General features: G+C 51.6%; 1 protein-coding gene across 6 annotated transcripts in view; it reads left to right on the forward strand.

The window, feature by feature from the left end:
- Nucleotides 1-25,372, forward strand: part of OSBPL2 (oxysterol binding protein like 2) — a 56,933-nt gene that overhangs the window by 4,138 nt on the left and 27,423 nt on the right. For 2 of the 6 annotated variants that reach the window (XM_054467987.2, XM_054467989.2), the window contains exons 2-4: nucleotides 13,452-13,616; nucleotides 17,279-17,423; nucleotides 20,890-20,965. In XM_054467987.2, the coding sequence (XP_054323962.1) occupies nucleotides 13,580-13,616; nucleotides 17,279-17,423; nucleotides 20,890-20,965 (258 nt within the window). In that variant the 5' untranslated portion in view covers nucleotides 13,452-13,579. Of the gene's footprint in view, nucleotides 1-10,909; nucleotides 11,082-11,452; nucleotides 11,836-13,451; nucleotides 13,617-17,278; nucleotides 17,424-20,889; nucleotides 20,966-25,372 lie in introns of those variants that run through there. The other 4 variants (XM_063658967.1, XM_063658968.1, XM_063658966.1 and 1 more) reach the window with 4 other exon arrangements.

Here is a 25,372-nt window from a genome sequence, read left to right on the forward strand (position 1 = left end):
AGACTTGTGCCTGATGTGTGTGGCTGTTTCTCTTTGCTTGCCTTCTTTTTTCAGTGGAACACTTGCTTGATTTATTTTGAGAAACAAACTCTGGGATCAGTCCTGTTGAGCTAGTGGCTGGCTCCATAGTTTGGGGCCTGAAGAGGTTCCCACACCCTCAGGGCTTGTGGCGGCCATCGAGCCTCTCTCCTGGGTGTAAGGTGTGTGCTTCTCACCTGCGCACTGAGGGCCTGGGGGCTGTGGCCCCGACGCTGAGGCAAGTCACGGGTGGGAAGGGTCTGAGGGGCTCTTGGCTGAGCAGACACTGAGCACATTTCTTTATCAAAGGGGCTGGGACCGCAGCCTTCAGGGGTGCCCAGAGAGCGCCTGTTGTGGGCTGATACGGGGAGTTCTTGGAGGAGCACCAGGGAGGGAGGACTGCAGCGTGTAGGGAGTTGTGTGGAGTTTTGGTTCCAGAAAAGATGGAGGCAGCTATAAAGGAAGGAGGACTGTGGTGTGGAAGTGATTGCCTGTGCCTTGTACTGAATAAACCTAAGGCTGATCCAAGGCTGATCGTGAGAAAGAGCCCCCTGTAACCTGGGACCTCGTGCCACTGTGCTCAGCCAGAGAGCGACTTCCATTATTGCCTTAAAACTAGGGTGACTGTGATTCAGTGACATTTCGGTGACTGAATGCGCAGGTGTCAGGTACGCGCAGGGCGTGGGGCTACCCTCTTACTGTGAAAGAGGACACGGGCTGGATCTGTGGCGGTGAGCTCCTGCGAGTGCCCTGGCTCTGGCTTGGCCTCTCTTGATGATGTAGCAGAGCTGGGAGTCTCGCTGTAATCATGACCCGTCTTCCAAGTAAGTCTCACCTGTGGAAAATGCTGGAACACCTGAGCGGAAGCAGAGCCAGGGCAGTGCCTGAGCTGGGGGCAGGGGGAGGGGTACCAGTGCAGAGGCGCCCGAGGAGCTCTGGCACCTGCCCCACAGCTCCTGCCCCGCAGCTCCTGCCCCGCAGCTCCACCTCTGCAGTGGTTCAGCTGTCAGGGAAGAAGGCTCCTGGGTTAACATCATGGAGTTTTCACCGCTGCTTCTCATCAGAAAAGCCGGGGGAGCTTTTTAAAAGTATGGGTTCAAGGCCCAGCCCCCAGCTTCACTGAGCCTGGGTTTCCTGGGAGGGGCCCAGGAAGACATGTGTTTAACAGGCTCGGGAGGGTCTGGGGGGTGGGGGTTGGGGGTTCTCAGCAGGGAGTCCAAGTGCTGGAGGCCCATGGTGGGGTCAGGACCCTTTTTTAGATCAAGGACCCTTTTGAGAACTTCATGAATATGAATAATCTGGGTCATTGTTCTGGGGAAAAAAATGAACACAAATTTTTTTTTCCTGTTTTTTTTTTTTAATTTTAAAATTTTTTAAATTTTTTTTTTTTTGCAGCGGGTAGAGGGGTTAGAGATTCGTGGTTTTCCCTGACCTTGGTTTGAAGCCCTGCCTATAGGTGCTCAGGAAGCACAGTTGGCAGCCACGTGGGCAGGTCTGATGTTTGGGTGACAGGTTTCTCAGCACAGTGGACCCCATTAGGGCTGCGCAGGATGAAGATGGGCACGATGGTGAGGAGGCCTGGAGCCGAGGCCACGGAGGAGGGGGCCAGAGGGCAAGGAGGCACTCCAGCGAGCCAGCCAGTCCTTGGCTGGGCAGGTGCCCTGGGGAAGGCCGGGAGCCCTGCAGGACAGCAGCCTCTCACCCGGCCCGCTCACTTCCCTCTGCTGTCTTAATTTTTCTCCCACTCCCTCACGGCGTCCTCCGCCTGCTGTGGCCCCTGCTGGGTTGTGAGATGTGGGTACAAGGTGTCTCCTTCTCCTCTAGCTGCAGCCGCAGGCTGGGCTCCTCTCGGGACCGTTGGTTTTGGTCATCAGAGATACACAGCGGTGGCGGGCGGTGGTCTGACCGGCACTGCTGCTGCCCTTGGAGTGCTCTCCCTGCCCTCCGGCGTGGCTTTCTGAGAGCAGGGTACCCATGAGCTGTGGGGCATGCGCCTTGTCCATTGTCTTCCCACCCAGTCTCGTGGGCTGCATTGGAACAGCTTTTTATTGTGTTGCATAAGGACAAGGTTGATTAAAACAAATGTTTTTGTACGGAAGAGCTTGCATTCATCTTGTGTGTTTGGAAATACATCGTACTGCATTACAAGGTAATGTTCCTCGAGGTGCATGATGTATTTTTGGCAATTAATATTCCACAGGAAGCAGTTAAGTCAGCGACAAGACTTGAGGGAGTTGACTGTGATGAGCGGGGCGCTAGGCTCCACTTCTGGGATGTCGGACCACACTGGCCACGAGGCCCAGTGGGAAGAATTGCCACTCCCCACAGCTGTTCCTTGGAACCAAGCTAGTCTCACCTTTGCCTGCCTCTCAAGGTCACCCTCTTGGCATGGAGAATGGTAAACAGTGGGGGTGCTGCTGTCTGCACAGTGGGAGAGGTTCACCTGCCTTTCTCAGTGTAGAAACTGTTCCTGCATGAATTCCGGACCGATTCAGAGCCCTCATGTGCGCCTGGCAAGTTTGCCTGGCTGGCACGCTTAGCACAGGGCCTTCCCGAGTCAGGGTTGGGCCATTTGTTTGTCCACGCTGGTGTCTTAGGATAAAGGGCTGAAATCTGTTCTTTTTTTTTTTTGAGACGGTGTCTTACTCTGTCGCCCAGGCTGAAGTGCAGTGGCGCGATCTCGGCTCACTGCAACCTCCGCCTCCTGGGTTCAAGTGATTCTTGTGCCTCAGCCTCCTGAGTAGCTGGGACTACAGGCATGTGCCACCTGTAATTTTTTTGTATTTTTAGTAGAGATGGGGTTTTGCCATGTTGCCCAGCTGGTCTTGAGCTCCTGACCTCAAGTGATCTGTCTGCCATGGCCTCCCAAAGTGCTGGGATTATAGGCGTGAGCCACCGTGCCTGGCCTGAAACCTGTTCTTCAGCTAAGACGTGTTACATTCTGTGTGGTGTTAGGTAGCTGATTTTGTGATGAGCTACATAGAACCCCACACTAAGAAGAACCATACAGGCCTGAAGAAGGCGGAGAGGTTGTTCAGGTTAAAAAGCGCAGACCTAGAGCCAGCTGGTTCTGTGCTCAGAAGGGCTGTCTCCTGGAGCTTCTGATGCAGTTGTACTTAACCTTATTTGGCTAAAGGATCAAGAACCAGTGTTCAATAAAGGTTACTCTTGATTCCATCCCATTGCCACCAAAACACAGTGCATTTAAGGGCAAAGGCCTGAGCGGCCAGTCGTACGTGCCTCACTCGTGATGGGCTGCAGACGGTGATGAGGACAGACAACCGTGCACATCCCCCTTTTTAAAAAAGGTCATTGTTGTGAATGGCATATGATTTGTTTATTTGGTTCTAAATTTATACAAAATCTGTAAAAATAACCATTAAGCTTTTACAATGACTGGAATATTAAGGCTTGATTTTTTTCCTCAACAATTGGCAGAAAGCGTGTTTCAGTGAGCACAGACGGAGCAATCCAGGGAGGTCTGGGAAGGAGGAATGGGGCCTGGCCTGGCGGCGTCCTTGACGGCCCTCCATTGTCGTGGGGTTGGTGTTTGAGAGGTAGCTGTGGCGCGGGGCGGGCTGCCATTCCCACGTCTCCTCGCAGAGGCCTGGACCTGCGCCTCGGGCTAGCAAAGCCCCCTGCTCTCGCTGCTGCCGCCGCCTCCATCTTCCTCCACCCTCTGGTGGGGCTGGGCACAGGCAGGGCACGGTCCCATGATGGTTCAGCCCCATGGGGCCCCGGGACACTGTGTCCAGGATGGGCACCACTGCCGTGGGTGGCTGTTGAAGTGAAGTCAATTCAGCTGATTAGCATCGAGCATTCAGTTCTCCCTCACGTTTCAAGTGCTTGTAGCCACCTGTGGCCCATAGGGATGACACTGGACAGATGACATTTCCAGTGCCATGGGAGAGTCTAAGCTCAGCTCTGAAGCTGTGAGATGTTGAGTCTTTGTTTTAGTTAAGTTTTGTTTTTTTGCAAAAGAAACGAGATTGTGGCCTGGTGGCCAGCTGGGTGTCAGTGGAGCGAGGGCTTCTAGGCGTCCGGGTGATGCATGGGCTGAGTTTGCAAAGTGGATGTGTCAAGGTTGAAATGCTAGCTGAGAAGCGTTGCCCACGCAAGGCTTGGACACGCAGGGAGGGATGAGGTGTCAGGCCCTGACCGGTCACTTCTGCCCCAGGGCTTAGAAGGTGCTGGGTGAAGAGAGCTGCACCCCTGTCCCTTAGCCCCTGCCCCTCCCCCTCAGTGCCACACGGAGGCACAGGCATCTCACACCAGGTTCTCCCTGGGTCCATTCATGTCACAGCAGGCTTTGTCTTGCTCTCCATGATTTCATGTTCCTATCCTCCAGCCTTGATCCGGGAGACCTTCTGTTCTTTAATTTCCACAGAGAGCTAATTCTGTCCTTAAACTTTGTGACTCTGATGCTCGTAGGTGACACTTGTTTCCCTTTCTGGTGCTCTGGCAACCTCGCAGTGTTATGGTAGCATCTTTCCAAGCGTTTGAGTGGCCAGGTTAGGCCCTGCCAGGTCGCCGACTGCTCTGGGAAAGGAGAAGTCCTGCAGGGATATGACAGTGGCTTTGGTTTGCTCCTTGGCCGGCCCCAGCCTGACCTAGTTCTGCTCTGCACTGTGGTTGGGCTCACGTGTTAGCCTTGACCTTGAGCGGATGGCAGGTGCTCTTCAGTACACGATGCTGCACCGGGAACTTCGCTTGGCCCTGGAAGCTGGTTTGATGTGCGCATCGGCTTGAGCGAGTGCGGGGATGGGCGAGCTTGCCTCTTGGCTTAGGCACTGAGTATCTTCCTGTGGGTCCTCTGGGGTCGCTTGCTCTGTGGTTGTGCTGGATGTGCCCTCTTGTGGGGCAGAACCAGGCCTGTGGAACCCATTCCCTGTGACTGCCCTGGCACCTTGGCTTATGATTGCTGCCCCCACGCCGCAGCTGCCTCCCTGCGAAGCTCAGCGGGACCGTGGGGACTGAGGGACTGTAGCTCCCGACCGTGCCTGATCACAGTGTGATCCCTACAGGAATGAGTTTGAAAGTCTCTGCCAGTGGCTTTGACCTCAGGAGGAGGCAGGAGGAGGAGCATTCTTTCAAGTGGAAGTGTTGGATGGTCCTTTCTTTCTTTTTTTTTGAGCCGGAGTCTCGCTCTGTCGCCCAGGCTGGAGTGCAGTCGTGCGATCTCAGCTCACTGCAACCTCCTCCTCAGGTTCAAGCTATTCTCCTGCCTCAGCCTCCCTAGTAGCTGGGACTACAGGCACCTGCCACCATGCCCGGCTAATTTTTGTATTTTTAGTAGAGATGGAGTTCCACCATATTGGCCAAGGCTGGTCTCGAACTCCTGACCTTGTGATCCGCCCACCTCGGCCTCCCAAAGTGCTGGGATTACAGGTGTGAGCCACCATGCCTGGCCCCTTAGGGTCCTTTCTAAGACAGAACCCCATCCTTGTTAATAGTGGGGACATTTTCCCTTTCAGCAAAATGCCACATAAGGCTCTGTGCACAGTTGTTTACTTGTTAGTGCTGCTTGCTGATGTATTTTTAAATTATGAAATAAAACATATTTTCTTTCCTTTTTTTTTTTTTTTTTTTTGAGACAGGGTCTCGCTCTGTTGCCCAGGCTGGAGTGCAATGGCTAAATCTTGGCTCGTTGCAACCTCTCCCTCCCAGGTTCAAGCGATTCTCCCACCTCAGCCTCCTGGGTAGCTGAGATTAAAAGTGTGCGCCACCATGCCTGGCTAATTTTTGTATTTTTTGGTAGAGATGGGGTTTCACCATGTTGGCCAAGCTGATCTCGAACTCCTGACTTCAGATGATCTGTCCACCTTGGCCTCCCAAAGTGCTGAGACTATAGGCATGAGCCATCGTGTCCGAGCAGATCTATATAAACTTAGAATTAATATTTAACCTCAGAAGTGATTTTAGAATCTTCTTGTGATCAGTGCACTCTCTGTGTCCAGCATATCCGGGGTGCCCTGCCTGTTTCTGATGGACAGAGTAACGACATGTAATTGAACTTCCAGCAGGTCGCCCGTGGTGGTCAGCACCGGATCCCCAGTCTCATTCACTGACTTCCTGAACTGTCAGGTCTGCTTTATTTATTTATTTATTTTTTAAGAGACAGGGTCTTGTTCTGTTGCCCTGCCTGGAGTGCAGTGGAGCAATCATAGCTCACTGCAGCCTCCAACTCCTGGGGTCAAGCAGTCCTTATGCCTTAGTCTCCTAAGTAGCTAGGACTTACAGGCACGTGCCATTGTGCCCAGCTAATTTATTTTATTTATTTTTTTTGTGCAGACAGTATCTCACTGTGTTGCTCAGGCTGGTCTCAAACTCCTGGGCTCAAGCCATCTGCCACCTCGGCTTCTCAAGGCATTGGGATTATAGATGTGAGCCACCGTGCAGGGCACACATCTGAGAAAAACATAAAGATGGGTTTGTAAGACTTGAGTCCAAGTCTTCATACCAGTGGTAGGACATTTTGAGATCCTGGTGGGACGGGGACAGCACCTTTAAGAAAGTGTGCTGGGGTCCTTTTCAAGGGACTGGTGAGTTCCCTGGGCTAGGGGAACCGAGACTGGCTGGGACCTGCAGGGATGGCGTCCTTGGGGCCGAGGAAGTGCCCCCCACCCCCCCCCCAAAAAAAAACTCTCACTGGAGAAGGACAAAGGGCAAGAGGCCAGCAGAGATGCCCAGCACAGACTCAGGCCCCGGGGTTTTTCTCTAGAAGTAGAAAACGGAGAAGTTGACCAGAAAGAGCTCATTAAAACAGACAGAAAACCCCAGCAAAGTTTGTTCCTGAAATACTCTCTCTGGGGATTGTTTTCTGAGTGCAAAGTGAGATCTGTGCATGGAAGAACATATTCAGGAAATAAACTCTGCCTTCCTAATGCTTTTTCTTAAACATTTAACTTTCTGTATATTCCTCAACTTTGATACTCAATTATGAAGGCTAACTTTTGCTTTTTAAAATTATTTTTACTTTTTAAATTTTTATTTATTTATTAATAAAATAAACAGCCTCTGTTGCCCAGGCTGGAGTGCAGTGGCACGATCTCGGCTCACTGCAACCTCTGCCTCCTGGGTTCAAGCAATTCTCCTGCCTCAGCCTCCCAAGTAGCTGGGATTACAGGCATGGGCCACCATGCCTGGCTAATTTTGTATTTTTAATAGAGAAGGGGTTTCTCCATGTTGGTCAGGCTGGTCTGAACTCCCAACCTCAGGTGATCCGCCCACCTCCGCCTCCCAAAGTGCTGGGATTACAGGCCTCAGCCACCGCACCTGGCCCCACCCAGGCCTCTGAGAAGTCCAGGGGTGGGCAGATGGGACCTGGCTGGGGCAGGCGCTCCTCGACCCCATGGGCCATCTGTGCTTCCCACCATGCCCTGGGCCGCCTCTTTTCTCCCTGCCCCCAAGGCTCACTCTGAGCTCAGCTCCAGGGTTGCCCCCTTAGGGACTTGCCCAGGAAGGGCCCTCCTGGGAGCACCTTCGTGACCGGCTTCATGAGGGCGGGACCACCACAGTTTCCACCTCAAGGCCTGGCACCAGGTAGGCTCTCTGTGAGTGTTTGTTGAATGAGTGAGTAGGATCATATTCCACCTCAAGGCCTGGCGCCGGGTAGGCTCTCTGTGAGTGTTTGTTGAATGAGTGAGTAGGATCATAGTTGTCTTGCATAGTCGTCTGTACAGTTGGGTAGTTGTGTGGGCTCTGGATAAGGCCTCTTCATTTTTCTGGGCCTTGGTAAGTGTAGAAGGAGACGCAGGGCGTGGTGCCTGTTACGGCAACTCCTTCAGGAGTGACCGGGAGGCTGTGTTGGAATTCACTGTTGCACGTGCAGATATGGGGGTCTGAGGGCACTGTGACCTCTGGGTGCTCCTTTGGTGGTTGACGGGAAAGGCCTCCCCAGGTGGGTCTTCGGTCTTGGTTGGACCACACGGCACAAACACACAGTAGCAGGCGACGTTGGTGTCTCAGTTGTCCAGCCAAGCTTGTGTCTGACATCTTAATCCTCATATTAAACATTTCCCACAAGCTGTGATTGATTTACCTTTGACGTTAGACTTTTGTTATAGGCAGGGGAGCATTTTAAAAAAGGCAAGCGGGCCAGGTGCAGTGGCCCACATCTGGAGTCCCAGCACCTTGGGAGGCTGATTCGGGAGGATCACTTGAGTCCAGGAGTTCAGCACTAGTCTGGGCAAAATAGAGAGACCCTGTCCCTACAAGCAGTTTTTTAAACAATTAGCCGGGTGTGATGGTGTACGCCTGTGGTCCCAGCTACTCAGGAGGTGGGGGTGGAAGGATGGCTTGGGCCCTGGAGGTCAAGGCTGCAGTGAGCTGTGATTGTGCCACTGATGCCAGCCTAGATGACAGAGCAAGACCCTGTCTCCAAAAAAAAAAAAAAAAACAAGCAAAAGGGAGAATAAAATGGTTTCTAATTCTAACTTGCTTTCTATTCTGGGAGGCTTTTCACATAGTGCAGAGCAGTAGATTTTTTTTTTTTTGAAACGGAGTCTCACTCTGTCGCCCAGGCTGGAGTGCAGTGGTGCGATCTCGGCTCACCGCAAGCTCCGCCTCCCGGGTTCACGCCATTCTCCTGCCTCAGCCTCCCGAGTAGCTGGGACTACAGGCGCCCGCCACTGCGCCCGCCACCATGCCCGGCTAATTTTTTTGTTTTTTAGTAGAGACGGGGTTTCACTGTGTTAGCCAGGATGGTCTTGATTTCCTGACCTCTTGATCCACCCGCCTTGGCCTCCCAAAGTGCTGAGATTACAGACAGGTGTGAGCCACCACGCCCAGCCAATTTTTTTTTTTTTTTAGGGTTCTCTCAAAAAGATATTCATACTATCGTGACTTTTTTTTTTTTTAATTTTTTTTTTTAAGACAGATTTTTGCTCTCGTTGCCCAGGCTGGAGTGCAACAGTGCAATCTCGGCTCACTGCAACCTCCGCCTCCTGGGTTCAAGTGATTCTCCTGCCTCAGCCTCCCGAGTAGCTGGTATTACAGGCATGCGCCACCATGTCCCACTAATTTTGTATTTTTAGTAGAGATGGGGTTTTTCCATGTTGGTCAGGCTGGTCTTGAACTCCTGACCTCAGGTGATCCGCCTGCCTCGGCCTCCCAAAGTGCTGGGATTACAGGCATGAACCACTGCGCCTGGCCTATCGTGACAACTTAAAAATGAGCAGGAATCCTCCTACTGTCAGATACTCACTGTGTTTAGATTTCCACTGTCTTATGAATGTCTCCATCAAATCCTGTCTGCCTGTGTGTGGGCCTTGTTTGCATCCTGCTTCAAGCATCATTTTAATTGGTATGCATTTTTTTTTTTGGAGACAGGGTCTTGCTCTGTTGCTCAGGCTAGAGTGCGGTGATGCAACCATGGCTCACTGCAACCTTGATGTCCCAGGCTCAAGTGATCCTTCCACTTCAGCCTCCCATGTAGCTGGGACCATAGGTGGGTGCACCACCACACCCGACTAATTTTTGTGTATTTTGTAGAGATGGGGTTTTGCCATGTTGCCCAGGCTGATATCCAACCCCTGGGCTCAAGCGATCCACCTGCCTCAGCCTCCCAAAGTGCTGGAACCACTGCACCTGGCCGGTATGTCTTTTTTTTAAAGATAGCTTTTTTGAGGTATAATTGGCATATGATAAATTGCACACATGTAACGTGTACGATAGGTTTTGACACGCATGTGCACCCATGAAAACTTCACCATAATCAAGTTGGTGAGAAGCCGTCCCTCTCCTTCTCTCTCTCTGTCTTTGTAATTGATTTGTTGGAGAGACTGGGTTGGTCATGCATGGGTTTTGCTGATTGCACCCCCACATTCGCATGTAGTCGAACGTGGTGTGCCCACGCCTAAGAAGTGGCTGCTCAGTCAAGGTCACGAGGTTTCCTTTCTCCTCCTGGGTGCCTCCTTTTTCAGTGTGGTTGATTTTCTGCAGAGGCCAGCTCTGCTGGGCGAGGCGCCGGGGGCCCAGGTGCTGCTGCTGAGTCCCTGTGGTGTGGCCTCTGGTCTCTGTACTTCCCTAGGTTGGGAGGTGTGTTAGGCTGTTCCTGTGTTGCTATAAAGAAATACCTGAGACTGGGTAATTGATAAGGAAAGGTAGTTTAATTAGGTCGCGGTTCTGCTCTACGGGAAACATGGCGCTGGCGTCTGCTCAGCTTCTGGGGAGGCCTCAGGGAGCTTTTGCTGGTGGTGGAAGGCGAAGCGGGCGCAGGTACCTCACGTGGCGCGAGGGGGAGTGAGAGAGACGCCTTTAAACAAGCAGATCTCATGGGCACTCATCCTTGCCCAGGACCAGGAGGACAGCACCAAGCCGTGAGGGATCCACTCCCACGGCCCAAACATCTCCCATCAGGCCTGCGTCCAACACCAGGGATCACATCTCAACAGGAGGTTTGGTGGTGGGGACACATCCAGACCATGTCAGTAGATAAAGCTAGAAACTGGACAAACCTGGGCTCAGTGTTCCTGGCAAAACTGCTTCAGCAGTGGCAGTGTCATCTCTCCCCGGGGGGCACCCAAGGCCGTCTCTCGGGGTTCGGTGCCTGGATGCGTGAATTCCCCAGTGTCGTCTAATGGTGATGGCCACACACCTGTGTGCCTTGTTCATCCGTTTGCTGGGATGCTTCCATAAAGCGCAATTTCCTCACTTATTACCTGGCGACAGTGGTACAGTAGTGTGTGTAGGGAAGGCAGGATGCTATCTCCTTGATTGCCAGTTTCAAAATAACTTGTGGGCTTACTGGCATCATCCACCATGACCAGTTAATCTCCTTTTTAGGATCTTAGGAACTCTGGACTTGAATGTATTCACCATGTTTCAGCCTTTTCCCGTGTACTGGTACTCAGATTGTCTCCTCTTTCTTGTGGGAGCTTCCGTAGGTTCATCCTGAGTCATTCAGCGAGAGCCCCTGGCGTAGCCTGTGTTGTGCTGCTACAGCAGGCTGGGCAGTTGAGAATGAGCAGCAATGTGCAGGCTCCTTGTTTTGGAGTCTGGAAGTCCAGTTCAAGGTGCTGGTGTCTGCTGAGGGCTTTCTTGCTGTCATCCCATGGCAGAAGGTGAAAGGGCAAGAGAGGAGGGAAGAGAGGGAGAGAGGGAGAGAGAGGAGAGAGGGAAAGGGAGGGAGAAGGAGGGGGAGGCAGAGGGAGGGGGGAGAGAGCGCACTAAAGGGGGCCAAACTCACCCTTTTATTTATTTTTATTTTTTTATTTTTTTTGAGACGGGGTTTCACTCTTGTTGCCCAGGCTGGAGTGCAGTGGCGTGATCTCGGCTCACTGCAACCTCTGCCTCCCGGGTTCAAGCGATTCACCTGTCTCAGCCTCCCAAGTAGCTGGGATTACAGGTGCTTGCCACCATGCCTGGCTAATTTTTTTGAATTTTTTTAGTAGAGACGGGGTTTCATCATGTTGGCCAGGCTGGTCTGGAACTCTTGACCTCAGTGATCCGCCCACCTCGGCCTCCTAAACTGTTGGGATTACAGGCGTGAGCCAACACGCCCGGCTGACTCACCCTTTTATGACAGACCCTTTTATAAAACAGTATGAAGCCATTCCTGAGGGCAGAGCCCTCACAGCCCCACCACCTCTCAAAGGCCCCACACCCTAACATTGTCACATGGCAGTCAGATCTCAGCATGTGTTTGGAGGGACACACATTCCAACTCTACACCCCAGTCTTCCTGGGCAAGCAGCTTCCTCACTACCGTGGAAGAGGAGCCCAGTCCTGGATTCAGCCGCGTCTCCTCAGGAAGCCCTGGCTCCTCAGTGGCTCTGAAGGGGGAAGCACGTCGCTGCAGTTGTGAAGGGGACCTGAGTGAGTGACAGCAACTTCTCCTGTCTGCAAGGGCAAGCACACCCTGGCCGTGAGCAGGGCTGTCTGCGCTGGCCTTCAGGGGCTGCCGCAGGCCGGCTGGGAAGGAGGGAGGAACTGGGAGACACTGGAGAGTCTCTCAGGGGACGTGGTGGCTGTCCTGTTGTCTGGAGGGAAACAGCTGCTGTGGCAGGGCTGCAGGATGAGCCACTTGGGGGATCGCCCAGCACTGGGGGCTGTTCTCGCCCCTGGCGCCCTCACCCTCAGAACTGTGCAGAGAGCTCTGGGCTGGTTTTTGTATTTTTGACACAAGTAAGGATGCTGATTTTGGCTTCCTTCTCTTGTCGTTCATCAAACGCTGCTTTTCCTGATGGGAGACACTAACGTGCATGAGTTCTAGAATATTGAGCTAAGGTCGTTGTGAGAAAATGTAAGTTTACTTCAGTTTATCCTGGTAGCAGCTAACTTACATAGCCTCAATTCTCTAGAATTGATGTTGGTTTCAGGTAGTTGTGAAATTTTAGACATAATTTTCCATTTACTTATACAGCTACTTGTTCCAGCCTCTGGTGAATATTTGCAATGATTTTCAGCAAAACTTCCTGAGCTGTGTTTGAACCTCGGCTGCTGAATACCTCATTGAAGTCCATCTGCTCTCTCTTGACTGCCCCCATGACTTTTTTTTTTTTTTTTTTTTTTTTGATACGGAGTCTTGCTCTGTCGCCCAGGCTGGAGTGCAGTGGCGTGATCTAGGCTCACTGCAACCTCTGCCTTCCGGATTCAAGCGATTCTTCTGCCTCAGCCTCCTGAGTAGCTGGGATTACAGGTGCCTGCCACCACACCTGGCTGATTTTTGTATTTATAGTAGAGACAGGGTTTCACCATGTTGTCCAGGCTGGTCTCTGAACCCCTGACCTCAAGTGATCCACCCGCTTCGGTCTCCCAAAATGCTGGGATTACAGACGTGAGCCACCACACCCTGCCTGCCCCCATGACTTTTCCCAAATTAATGTTTTATTGTTTTCTTACATAACTGTAGATAATGCTTTTAATTTTATTTTAATTATTTATTTGTTTATTTATTTCAAGACAGAGTCTCACTTTGTCACCCAGGCTGGAGTGCCGTGGCACCATCTCAGCTCACTGCAATCTCTGCCTCCCGAGTTCAAGAGATTCTCCTGCCTCACCCTCTCAAGTAGCTGGGACTACAGGCGTGCGCCACCACGCCTGCATAATTTTTGTATTTTTAGTAGAGACGGGGTTTCACCATGTTGGTGAGGCTGGTCCCAAGCTCCTGGCTTCAAGTGATCCGCCCACCTCAGCCTCCCAAAATGCTGGGATTATAGGCATGAGCCACCATGCCCAGCCAATAATGCTTTTTAGAAACAACTCTTCTTATAGGGGTGAATTATTGGTCTGTTATTTATTGATTGATCTTACGTTATAAATGCTCCCTCTCGTTTACTTTTTGAAATTATGTTTGTGATGTGATAATTTATTTTACTAATTTGCTTACATGGACTTTAGATTGATTTTAGGATGGTGAATGGGTATTTTTAAAATGTTTTTAAACCATGAAACTTCTGGAAGCTAAGTATGGCAAATTTTTTTCCCTTTAGATCTTCAGTGTCTATTGGATTTTTCCAAGAGAAAGTTTGTAAAATTCTTTACACCGTAGATGTGGATCAGATACGATGATTCAGTAGAAGAGCACATGTCAGGGGCAGTGGAAGCTGGCTGCTGAAGGATGAACGGAGAGGAAGAATTCTTTGATGCCGTCACAGGTGAGTTGAAAGAGAACCAACCAGGGACGTAGTAGAAGGGCGAATGTCCCTGGATTCAGATGTTGGACCTGGCGTTTGGGGTGTAAAGATGCTCAGTAAAGCAGTGTGTGGGTGAGCGTTCACGATTTCAAACACGGACTGTTCAGCAAAACCTAACGTCCCTCTCAGAGGTGGGAAAAGCCTTGTTGGCTGACAGGGTTTAAGTCTCCCGAAGAGTTTCCTGGGGTGCGGATATTTTCATTTGTCTCCTGAGATAGCCATCTTCTTCTCCTATTTCTGCTTCATGATGAGAACGTTCCAGATATGATGGCCCTGTCTTGCCTGGCACTGCTTGACGCATCCCATCAGACAGCAAACCCCTGGCTCCGCAGCCGCGCTCACAGCCGCAGAGTGCAGTTATTTTTTTCTTTTGCACGATGGTTTAAAGTGGCAGCATGCAGCCTGTGGTCTGAATGAAATCCTGTGGCCTAATTGAAAAGAATGTGTTTTGGCCTCCAGTCACTCAAAAAAAGAAGAAAATGAAGACTGTGTTGCAGGGCCCATGGGCATGTGACGGGGCGGCTAGAGGAAAGGGCAGGCGGGGCTGGCAGCTTGGCGTCCCAGAGCTGCCCCTTCTCCTGGCACAGGGAAGAGCCTGAAACCCTTCGAGCTCGTGTCTTGTCAGGTCCTCATGTTCATTCTCCACTCTTCTGTGCCTCGGAGTCAGCATCTGGAATTCCGCTTGTTTTTTCTGGAAAGGACCATTGCTGGTGGGAAGGGGCATCAGGAGATTCTCTTGGATGTTCCCTTGTCCTTAGGTGTCGGGATCAGAAAGGAGCGGCTTTGGAAATTTGGCCGCAGGCCAGGAATTAGTGACGATCTTTAGAAGCACTTCTGCAGTTACTGCCGCTCAAGGATCTGTCAGGGTCTCTATGGCCACGCCCCAAGGACACGTCGATGGCTCTGTTGGCACCTCCAGTCTGTGGCCCTGCTGGGGTGGGTGTGTCAGGAGGGTCTCTGTGGCCACACCCCGAGGACGTTGATGGCTCTGGTGGCGCCTCTGGTCCGTGGCCCTGCTGGAGCGGGCTGATTGTCCCGAGGCTGTGCTGCTCCTGTACCTGCGCTGGCAGCCCAAGATGATTGACTTACTCTTATCCAAAACCCCAGGAGAAGGGGATGCTGCGCTCCTTACCGGCTTCAAAGGCTCAATTTCTAAGTCATTTTCCATGATTTCATAGCTGAATTATCTGCAGCGTGTTTTCCTCGGATGCAGTCTCAGAGGAGGGTCCGTGGAGCTTGCACCTCATCCGTGGTGGTTCTGTGTTCTCTGCTGAATCCCACACAGCAGAGGGGTTGTCAGGCTCTCACACCCTCGGGCTGCCCTCTAGTGGGATGCCACGTCTGTCACAGAGAGCGCAGCCTTGAGGTCCCTCCTCTGCTGGGAGTCTCATAGGATGTCCTTTTTGTCTGGGGTCCTGGTGTGACTGATACTTTCCCAAATGCCTCTGGGTGGCTTTTTTTTTTTTTTTTTTTTGAGCCAGAGTCTTGCTTTGTCACCCAGGCTGGAGTACAGTGGCGTGATTTCAGCTCACTGCAACCTCCTCCTCACGGGTTCAAGCAGTTCTCCTGCCTCAGCCTCCCGAGTAGCTGGGATTACAGACTCCCACCACCACGCCTGGCTAATTTTTGTATTTTTAGTAGAGAAGGGGTTTCACCATGTTGGCCAGGCTGGTCTCGAACTCCTGACCTCAGGTGATCCACCTGCTTGGCCTCCCAAAGTGCTGGGATTACAGGTGTCGGCCACTGCACCCGGCCACCTCTGAGCTTTTTGAGTCAGTTTGCTGTGACTTCCCAGGGTCGCCAGCTGTGTGTGATGTAGTGCTCAGATGGACTCCACTGTTCTAGAGCCACAGGGTGTGCGGGGCTGCGGGGCACTGCTCCTGCACAGCAGGCCTCTCCGTGTGTCCCCAAGGGCGAGGTGGAAGGGACAGACATCTAAGTGATGAGAATTTTCCCCCTCAGTTCTTGGGCTTCAAAACAAATAATGGAAGGAGAACACTTCATCTCTTTGTGTGATGAAATACCTGTGCTAGAGGTAGACTCTCGACTCCTTCACCCCCTGTAATCCTCATCTGACTTTGTAACTCTAATTTCAAAAGTTATTAAATGAACGACTTCATTAGGCATTAATTTGTCTTAAGAATCAGAGGAAAGGTTCGGAGGACATGAACAGTGTGTATGGGATTAAGGGCTACGAACGCAGAGGGGCTAATAAAAGCGGGGGTTTCCGAGAGAGCTGATGGTAGGAGATCTCAGCTTCCTCCTTTGCTCATCTGTATTTTCTGTTCTTCTACAATAAATGCATGTGGTGTCTTAGAATGTTATTAGGCCATCTGTGTAGTGTTGGCTGAGTCAGAGGCTGTGGTGGCTGCCCGGGATGTGCTGCTTTAATCTTCTGGGTGGGGGCAGGTCCTGCCCCGCGGAATTCCCTTAAGTAGGGAATGTTTTCAAGATAACTTCAGAGTGAGAAGTTAAGAGATGTTGCTTTTGGGACAGAGAGCAAAACATGAGAGATGGCAGGCTATTTCAGAAACCGTGGGCCATTTCAGGGTTCCTTTTTAACCCATCCTCTCAAAATCACGATGTCATCCACCCCAGCACTGCCTTTATGGATGGACTCTGCCGTCTGGAGGGGCAGGACACAGCAGCTTTGCTTTGTTCTCGTGGAGCATGTAGCAGACTCGTCTGCGTGTGGGGTCCGACCGCAGTTGTCTACCTGACCTTCCCGGGCCTGTGCCCCTCACGTGGAGCCCTCAGACCCTGGAAGCATGTGTGGTTGCCGGCTCCCGCAGGCCCAGAGCCCCCACGAAATTGACTCATCGTGGGGCCCCAGCCCCCAATCCACCCGGCTCTGGAGCAGAACTTGGCCCTTCCAGCGACTCAGACTGACAGGAGTTGAAGGGAGACGTATGTTCCTGTTCCCTAGTCGCCCGTTCTGTCCTGGGGAAGGGCCCACCCCACCAGGGCAGCAGCCGGCCGTTCTTCTCCAGGACTTTTGCTCCAGGAGCGCGTGCATGGCTGGATCTCACACACATGCTAAAGAGCTCCTTCTCCAGAGCCCCCTGCATCTGGAGTCCACTCCGAGTCCAGCCACATGTGTGGCATTTCCATGATTGTTCCCTAGCTGGGTACAGTTTAGTGGTGCCTTTGCGTGTCGTGATGGTCTCTCTTGAAACATTGTCAGCAGGCGTGTTTCAGACCAAGACACAGACCTTGGTCACAAGCCCTGAGCCACAAGGCGTGCGTCGCAGCCTTGGGATGGGTTTGAATCCGATAGAAGTGGCCCACCCAGAGCATGTAGGTCGCAGATTAAAATGATGAAAGGGTTCCTTCTGGAAGATGAAGCTCATGGCCTGGGACTGGACCTCACGTCACAAGCGTGGGAGGAGCCTGGGCACTGGAGCTCGCTGGGAGCACGTTCTTAGGAGGGAAGCTCCCGGGCGTGCTCCTGTTCTCTCTGCACCCTGTCTACTTCTGGGGAACCAGAGTTAATTCTTCCAAATGTGTCCATTCACACAACTTAGCGCTTTAGTCATCTGCTTGCATAGTCAGAATTCTTGGAGGTAGGCTTTTAAAAAATCTTTCAGGTCCAGCGAAAATTACCATTTTCTTGTCTCGCACAGGCTTTGATTCTGATAACTCTTCTGGGGAATTTTCAGAGGCAAATCAGAAAGTCACGGGAATGATTGACTTGGACACCAGCAAAAATAATAGGATTGGGAAAATTGGGGAGAGGCCCTCTCAAGAGAATGGAATTCAGAAACACAGGTATGTTCTCTCACGTCTGTTGTTTCTAAAATGTGTCTGTAATCACCCCAAAAATACTCTGCAGGGTATCCCTCAGCCCTCACGAGCATTGAGCTGGAGTGGCACCCCCACAGCTGCCTGGCCTCCCCATCCGGACAGCCTCCTGTGTCTGGCCAACAAGGGTTCAGAGAGACTCCATGCCTCTCTTGGCTCCCGGAATCCACAGATGGCAATTTTTTGAGCAGTGCCTTTCCCCATCTAAGAAATGCCTCCGTTCCCCTCCCTGCCCTCAGGAGTTGCTGTGAGAGGATTTGGGGTGACACAGGCTTTGACAGGGCCTGGCGAACAGTACATGGCGTTTTGATCATCAGACCCCTTGCTGATTTCCTACAGATCCGCCTGTTCTTCCATGGGCCGCCAAGTTCATCCTGTCTCATTGGAGTTCTATTGCAGTGTGTTCAGCTCTGACCCCTACAGAACAAGAAGGGTTTGATTTGCTTGATGTAGCAAGACCTCATTCCCTTTCCTCCTCCACCACCTTCGTTTTCATGTAGGTAGAGTACAATGACAGTGGCCATCACAAGAAGTCTTCAGTCCTTGGCTGGTCACGGTGGCTCATGCCTGTAATCCCAGCACTTTGGGAGGCTGAGACAGGTGGATCACTTGAGCCCAGGAGTTGGAGACCAGCCTGGGCAACATGGCAAGACCCCACTGCTACAAAAAAAATAATTAGCTGGGCATGGTGGTGCACGCCTCTGGTCCCAGCTACTTGGGAGGCTGAGTCAGGAGGATCCCTTGAGCCCAGAAGTTTGAGGCTATGGTGAGCTACGATGGCGCCGCTGCACTCTAGTGTGGGCAACAGAGCAACACCCTGGCTCAAAAAAAAAAAGGGAAGAAGTCTTCAGTCTTTTGTTGATAGAAGCACGAACCAGGTGTGGTGGCTCATGCCTGTAATCCCAGTCCTTTGGAAGGCCGAGGCGGGCGGATCATGAGGTCAGGAGATGGAGACCATCCTGGCCAACATGGAGAAACCCCATCTCTACTAAAATACAAAAAATTAGCTGGGCATGGTTGTGTGCATCTGTAGAGTCCCGGCTACTCCGGAGGCTGAGGCAGGGGAATCACTTGAACCCGGAAGGCAGAGGTTGCAGTGAGCCAAGATCATGCCACTGCATTCCAGCCTGGGTGACAGAGCGAGACTCTATCTCAAAAAAAAAAGGCACAAAGGCAGGACAAGTGTCAGGTGGGGCAGGCGGTGGCCCTGGAGCTGGTGGCATTGCGTTGCGGGCTCCAGGCACAGCCGCTGATGTGTGTCTCAGCTCCAGGGAGCTGCTCCAGCCTGGCCTCAGGCTCTCCTTCAAGCTGTAGGCCCACACGCCTGCTTGGTGGGTCCACTCGGGCGCCCATATGTGCATCTCACCTGTTGTTTGTTCATTCTCTCACCCTACAGATGTGGGAGCCCCCACCCCGGCTCCTGCATTCCCCGTTTTCTAGCCCTGACTCTGTGGTCGCTTTAAATGCTGTTGGGTCCTTCAGTTCTTCCATCTTCTCTGCCACATGCCCGTCTACCCAACCACCCTTGTTTCCAGAGTGGCCTCTGCGTCCCTGCCTTTTATTCCTGCTGTTGTGCAGAGGCATTTGTGTATATGTGTATTTATTGTGTTTGAGATGGAGTCTCACTCTGTCGCCCAGGCTGGAGTTCAGTGGCGTGACCTCGGAAACCTCTGCCTCCCAGGTTCGGGTGATTCTCTTGCCTCAGCCTCCCGAGTTGCTGGGATTACAGGCATGCGCCACCATGCCTGGCTAATTTTTGTATTTTTAGTAGAGACAGGGTTTCACTGTGTTGGCCAGGCTAGTCTCGAGCTCCTCAAGTGATCCACCTGCCTCGGCCTCCCAAAGTATTGTGATTAAAGGTAGGAGCCACCATGCCCAGCCCAGAGGCACTTTTCAAAAGACAGATCTGGACCCCCCCACCCCATCACCCTCTGCCTAAAACTCAGGCAGGATGACAACATGGCCGGCCTCACACTCCTGGTCCTACAGAACTGTGAATGGCGCCCTGTTATACTAGAAGAAATGACCCAGCTCGGACAGTGCACCATGTGGTCACTCACCTCTTAGAAAGAAAGCCAGCACCCTCACCTGTGCCCTCAGGCCTGGCCCCGAGCCCTGTTGCCTCCCGTCCCAGCTGCAGGGGCCTCTTTCAGGTCCTCGGGTGCGTCAGCTCCCTCTGCTCCCTGGGCCTGGGGGCTCTTTTCTCTTCTTTCATGTCTGTAGTTCCTATGCATCCCATCTCCATGCAGGGTCATATCCTTGGGGGATGAGACCTGACCTTCTGCAGAGCCACGTTCCCCTCCTGGTAGCACCCCCGAATCACAAAGTATTCGCTGAATGCGTGCACGGACGATGGCGGAGCAGAGCTGGGTGCTGGCTTCTGGCAGCCCGGGCCTGGCACTCAGCAGATGTTCCTTTTCTTTTCCACCTCGCCTCATAGCTGCCGTGTCCTCTCCCTCCTGCCCTCTGACACCAGTAGTGTGCCCTGACCCAGCTGCCCTGACGTGGCATTCCCGGGGCATAGCTCGGGAGCAGAGCAGGCAAGAGCTCGTGCTTTCATCACTCTGGAGGTCAGAATGTCGGTGTCAAGGTTCTGCTGGGTGTGAGGCAAAACGCCCCTCAAAGCAGCTTCCATGAAATGGGAGTTCAGCAGGAGAGCCCTGGGGTGTCCCTGGAGGGCTGTGAGCAGCAGGGAGCCCCAGGCCCCTACTCTGCAGCACCTTCTTTGCACCCTGCTCTGTGGTGTCCTGTGTGGGTCTGGCACGCCTCTCCCCAAATCCAAGTTTATGTCTCCATTCAGGCGCTCCCCTCCTAGATGGAGACAATGTCTCATTCCAGCTCCATGTTCCTGGTGGGGAGACCGGGGCCCCGGGTCACTGGTCCCGGTCAATGAGTGGTGAGCATTGGTGGGGGTGAGAGTCTCCTGGTGCAAGCGTGACCCTTGCAGCCGACTGGAAGACTACCTGGAAAGAAATGCTCCTCAGGAAAGCAAGCATGTGTTTAAAGGGTGGAAAAGCTTTTAATTCGGGTCACTCGTGGTGCCCTTGTGGCCTGTCCTCTGCCTATGGTCTGGCCACTGCCGCAGGGACCCAGCAGGAGCCCCCAGAAGGCTGTGGGCTCTGCGGGCAGAGGGACTCCCTCCAGCTGCCACCCTGTCCCCCAGCTCTGGGAGGAAACAACAGCAGGGCCACTGTGGGGCCAAGACTGCAGAGTCATCTTTGTTGTCATGACCATTCCCAGGAGGCCCTGGGAACATGGGTGTGGAAGGCCTCTAGGCAGCAGTTGTGTCCTGTGTCCCTAGGCATGCCAGAATGCAGAAATGCCAATGTTTAGGGGTAAAAATTAAAGAGAAATGGTCATTGAGCACAGCCGCCTTGAGTGGTCAGAGTCCCGTGTTGAATTCACCCACATGCACCCCTTTTGTGCTTCGCAGGACATCGCTGCCGGCTCCCATGTTCAGCAGAAGCGACTTCAGCGTGTGGACCATCCTGAAGAAGTGTGTTGGCCTGGTGAGTCCGGGGGCCCGTGTTCACACATGGGGCTGCACCACTGACTCCTGGGAAGGTATTGCAGTGCTGGTGGTTTAAGAAAATGCGTTCTTGCCAGGTGTGGCGGCTCACCCCTGTAATCCCAGCACTTTGGGGGGCCGAGGTGGGTGGATCACCTGAGGTCAGGAGTTCGAGACCAGCCTGGCCAACATGGAGAAACCCCATCTCTACTAAAAATACAAAATGAGCCGGGCATGGTGGTGCATGCCTGTAATCCCAGCTACTCGGGAGGCTGAGGCAGGAGAATTGCTTGAACCCAGGAGGCGGAGGTTGCAGTGAGCCGAGATCGTGCCATTGCACTCCAGGCTGGGTGATAAGAGTGAGATTCCATCTCAAAAAAAAAAAAAAAAAAGAAAGAAAAAATGCACTCTCATGTTTATAAGCAGCATGAGATTAAGACAATAAAACAGGAAAAGAACAAGCAAGTCAGGGGAAGGGGTGTTCTGTAGGTGAAACGGGACATAAGAACCATCCTGCAGGCACCCATCCAGCCCTGTGTCCTGCGTGAGGTGGGTGGGGCTTCCGTGGCACCCTCCCCGGCCACATGCTGAGCTGCAGGAGGGGTGTCAGCCTTTGTCAGGTGCTCAGGGTTTGGGACAGAAAAACCAGCTGGGAATGAGTGCCCAGAAGTTACAGAGTTTCCCTTTCATGATCTTTCCGGACTGTGAGAACCCAAGCTGTGCCTCACAGGGGCGGGGAGTGTGCCGCACCTTCTGTACTGTGCTGGTTCCTGGGCCAGCGCTTGATGACTGAAAACTCAAATGGCCTGGGAATACGCATCACTCTTGCTCAGACCATGTCTTCTAGTGCTGGCGATTTTTTGTCCTTATCTGTTTTAGTCCTTTTTTTTTCCAGAGGGAACTTCACTTTTCCTCAACTTTTTATTTTGAAATAATTTTAGACTTACGGAAAACCACAAAATAGCACAGAGCATTCCTGTAGACCCACCACCCAGCTCCCCTGATGCTGGCATCTCTCAGAATAACCATAGGTCAGTGACCAAAGCAAGAAATGCATCTTAGCTCCACATGTCACTTGTATTTCCTCAGTATCCCCGACGTCCTTTCCTGTCCCAGGACCCTCATGGCATTTGGGCTCTTCCACTTGGTGGCAGCTGCTCTGGTCTGTTACTTAGTGGACTTTTCCTTAATTTGGGTTTGTCTGATGTTTTCTTCTTAGAATGAGATTCTGTATTTTTGGCACACACAGAAGTGAAGTACCCTTGCCAGGGCCTTGTCTGAGGGGCTCTGTGATAGCCACATGTCTTGTTAGTGGGACTGTTAACCTGTTCACTTGATCAAGTGTCTCCACTGCAAAGTTGCTGCGTTTCTCTTTGTAATCAATGTTTTGGGGAAGACACTTGGATTCTCCTTGCTAATTGTAGCATCCATTGGTGGCGTTTACTGAAATCGTTCTAATGGGGATTTTCTATTCTCGTTCTTTCTTCTGCCTTTATTAATTGGAATTGTTCTGTAAAGGAGAGCTGTCCCTTCTCCCCTAATTATATATTTATTCAGTTATTTATTTGTATTAGTATGGACTCATGAGCATGTATTTTATTCTGTGAGTTGAATTCCAGTATAGTCCTTATTTACGTAATTGCTCAAAGTGTTCTACCTTTGGTGTTGAGAGTTCTTCTAGGTTGGTTTTCCCCCTTCTGCTGAACCCCCATCCTTTTCTGAACACTTATTTCAGGCACTAAAGGATGCTGTAGTTCAGCTTATATTTTCCCTGCCTTAACCCTGGAATCAGCCACTTCCCCGGGGAGCCCATTCACTGGGCAATGGTGTTTAGAAACCACAATCCGGTGCTAGGTGAGCTCATTGCTGCTGAGGTATCATTGCCTGCAGGCCCTCTCAGCAGACGGCGCTGGAAAATACGAGTGTGCTAATGCTCATGCATACACATCTGTATTTCTGTATATATCTGTATGTTTCTTTTAAAATAAACCATTTGAGATTTTTTTTCTCTGTCAGCGGTGTTTTTTGTACATTTTTGACTGTGGATAATTCAGGTCTTGACAAAAATATCTGTCTTGGTATAGATGAGGAATGTCTTTTGTGAACTTGACAAACCACCTACTTTTGACTCTTTTAAATTCTAAGACAGGCTGGGTGTGGTAGTAGCTCATGCCCTCAGGAAAGCTGAGGGAAGAGGATCGCTTGAGGCCAGGAGCTTGAGACCAGAGCCTGGGCAACATAGTGAGACCCCAACTCTACAAAAAAATTTAAAAGATTAGCCAGGTGTGGTGGCTTATGTCTGTAGTCCAGTTACTCAGGAGGCTGAGACAGGAGGATGGCTTGAGCCCAGGAGTTTGAGGCTGCAGTGAACCGTGATTTCATGACCATGTTCCAGCCTAGATGACAGAGGGAAACCTTGTCTCTTAAAAAAAATAAAATAAAGATTCTAGGACCAAAAGCATCTTTTCAACAACATGAAGTGATGTATATTGCATTCCCTAGGTGAGGGTTGTGGAGAGATTGAGGTGAAAGTTTCATGTGAGCATGTAGGACTGGCAAGTGTAGTGGAAAGGTGCTGGGAGGGGCCTTGTGGGGTGGCTTCACCCCTCACACTTCACTTCGAAACACTCCCCTTTGGAGGTTTTGGTGGCACTCCACTCTTTTTACTACTTCTCAGCTTGTATTGAAAAAACACAAGCACACTTGGCAACGTGGACAGTCCCAACATAGACTCAGACAGTGGTGAGCTCGTCCCCATAGCTGGATCTGCAGTGATTGGCTGTGGCTCGTTCTGGATCCACAGTGATTGGCTGTGGCTCGTCCTGGATCTGAGGTGATTGGCTGTGGCTCATTCTGGAGCCACAGTGATTGGCTGTGGCTCATTCTGGATCTGCAGTGATTGGCCGTGGCTCATTCTGGATCCGCAGTGATTGGCTGTGGCTCGTTCTGTTTGGTCCACACCCTCCTTCTTCTCTCCTCCCTCGTATTTTGAAGCAAATTCCAGACATCTTTTTGTTTGTAAATATTTCTTACGTATATTTAAAGGATAAGGATTCTTTTTTAATGTGACTGTGATATTATTATTATACTTTAGAAAATAACTTTAGAAAGTTATTTGATATCAGATACTCAATCTATGTTCAGATGTCCAGTGGTCTCACGTGTTGCCCTCTGGTGTTTGCAGTCGTGTGTGTGGACCTTGTTTGTGTCCCTCTGTCAGGAAGCCTTTTTGTTGCTCTTTCTCTGAATTTAAAAGCTGTGGGCAGGCCAGGCGTGCGGCGGCTCACGCCTATAATCACCATCAGAGGCTGAGGCGAGAGGATCGCTCGAGGCCACAGGTTCAGAACCAGCCCGGGCAACAAAGTGAGATCCCATCTCTACAAAAAAGAATTAGCCGGGTATGGTGGCGCATGCCTGGGCTCCCAGCTACTCAGGTGGCTGATGTAGGAGGAACACGAGCCTGGGAGGCTGAGGCTGCAGTGACTGGTGATCACATTACTGTACTCCAGCCTGGGTGACAGAGCGAGACCCTGTCTCTAACAAACAAACAAAGCTATGGGTGCTCAGAGCCTGGGTCCATTAACTCATGAGGAGTTGCTAGTTGGAGCTGTGCCAACATGATCACCCTTTATTGATTGCCAGGGATAGTTCTGTGGTGAGAGGGTCCCCTTCCTTTGCTGTAAATGCAGTTTGTGTAGGAAAGTCAGGACCAGTGAGTGATTCTTCCTCTTTATTGAAGTTTTCACATAATGTATTCATTCACTGGCATCATCCAGTGTGACTCGTGTAACCAGCTAGTTTGTCTTTTGTTTACCTCCTAGCATTTAACCTATTGATGTCTTCCAGTCCACAAATTGTTCCATCTTTGGTCAGTGAGAGTCTCTTCAAGGTGGCCCGGAGTCCTTTACGAAAGGAGCTTCAGGCCTATCTTGTGCATTTACTGTCTGGGGTCTGGAATCACCTACTTGTCCAGGGAGAGAAGGAGAATTCAGGAGCACAGCTGGGCTCTCAGGAGGCCACTGGGGTAGTCTTATTTCGAGGTCTGTTCCTACAGCTAGGAATTGTGTTTTTGTTTGTTTCAGTGATGCTTCAAATTTGGGCCAACAGGCTCCACCTAACCTCTGCGGCCTCATGTCTGTGTCTCTTTTTCTCCCTCACTGACAGTCCCAGTTTTCTGCAGCCCTAGCGAGGATAGATTTAGACCGGCACGCAGTTGTGACTCACTCACTTTGCCCCACATACCTGTGGGACCAGCTCTGCTGCCGACAGTGTCTTTGCTGAGACAGCACTTGTCTGTGGCTCCTGCAGTTGCCACTTGTCTTTGTCTTCAGGGCATATCTCAAATGCCTGCATTATTTTTTATTTATTTATTTATTTTTTTTTTTGAGGGAGTCTCGCTCTGTCGCCC

This window comes from Pongo pygmaeus, chromosome 21 (assembly GCF_028885625.2).
Source record: "Pongo pygmaeus isolate AG05252 chromosome 21, NHGRI_mPonPyg2-v2.0_pri, whole genome shotgun sequence".
NCBI lineage: Eukaryota > Metazoa > Chordata > Mammalia > Primates > Hominidae > Pongo > Pongo pygmaeus.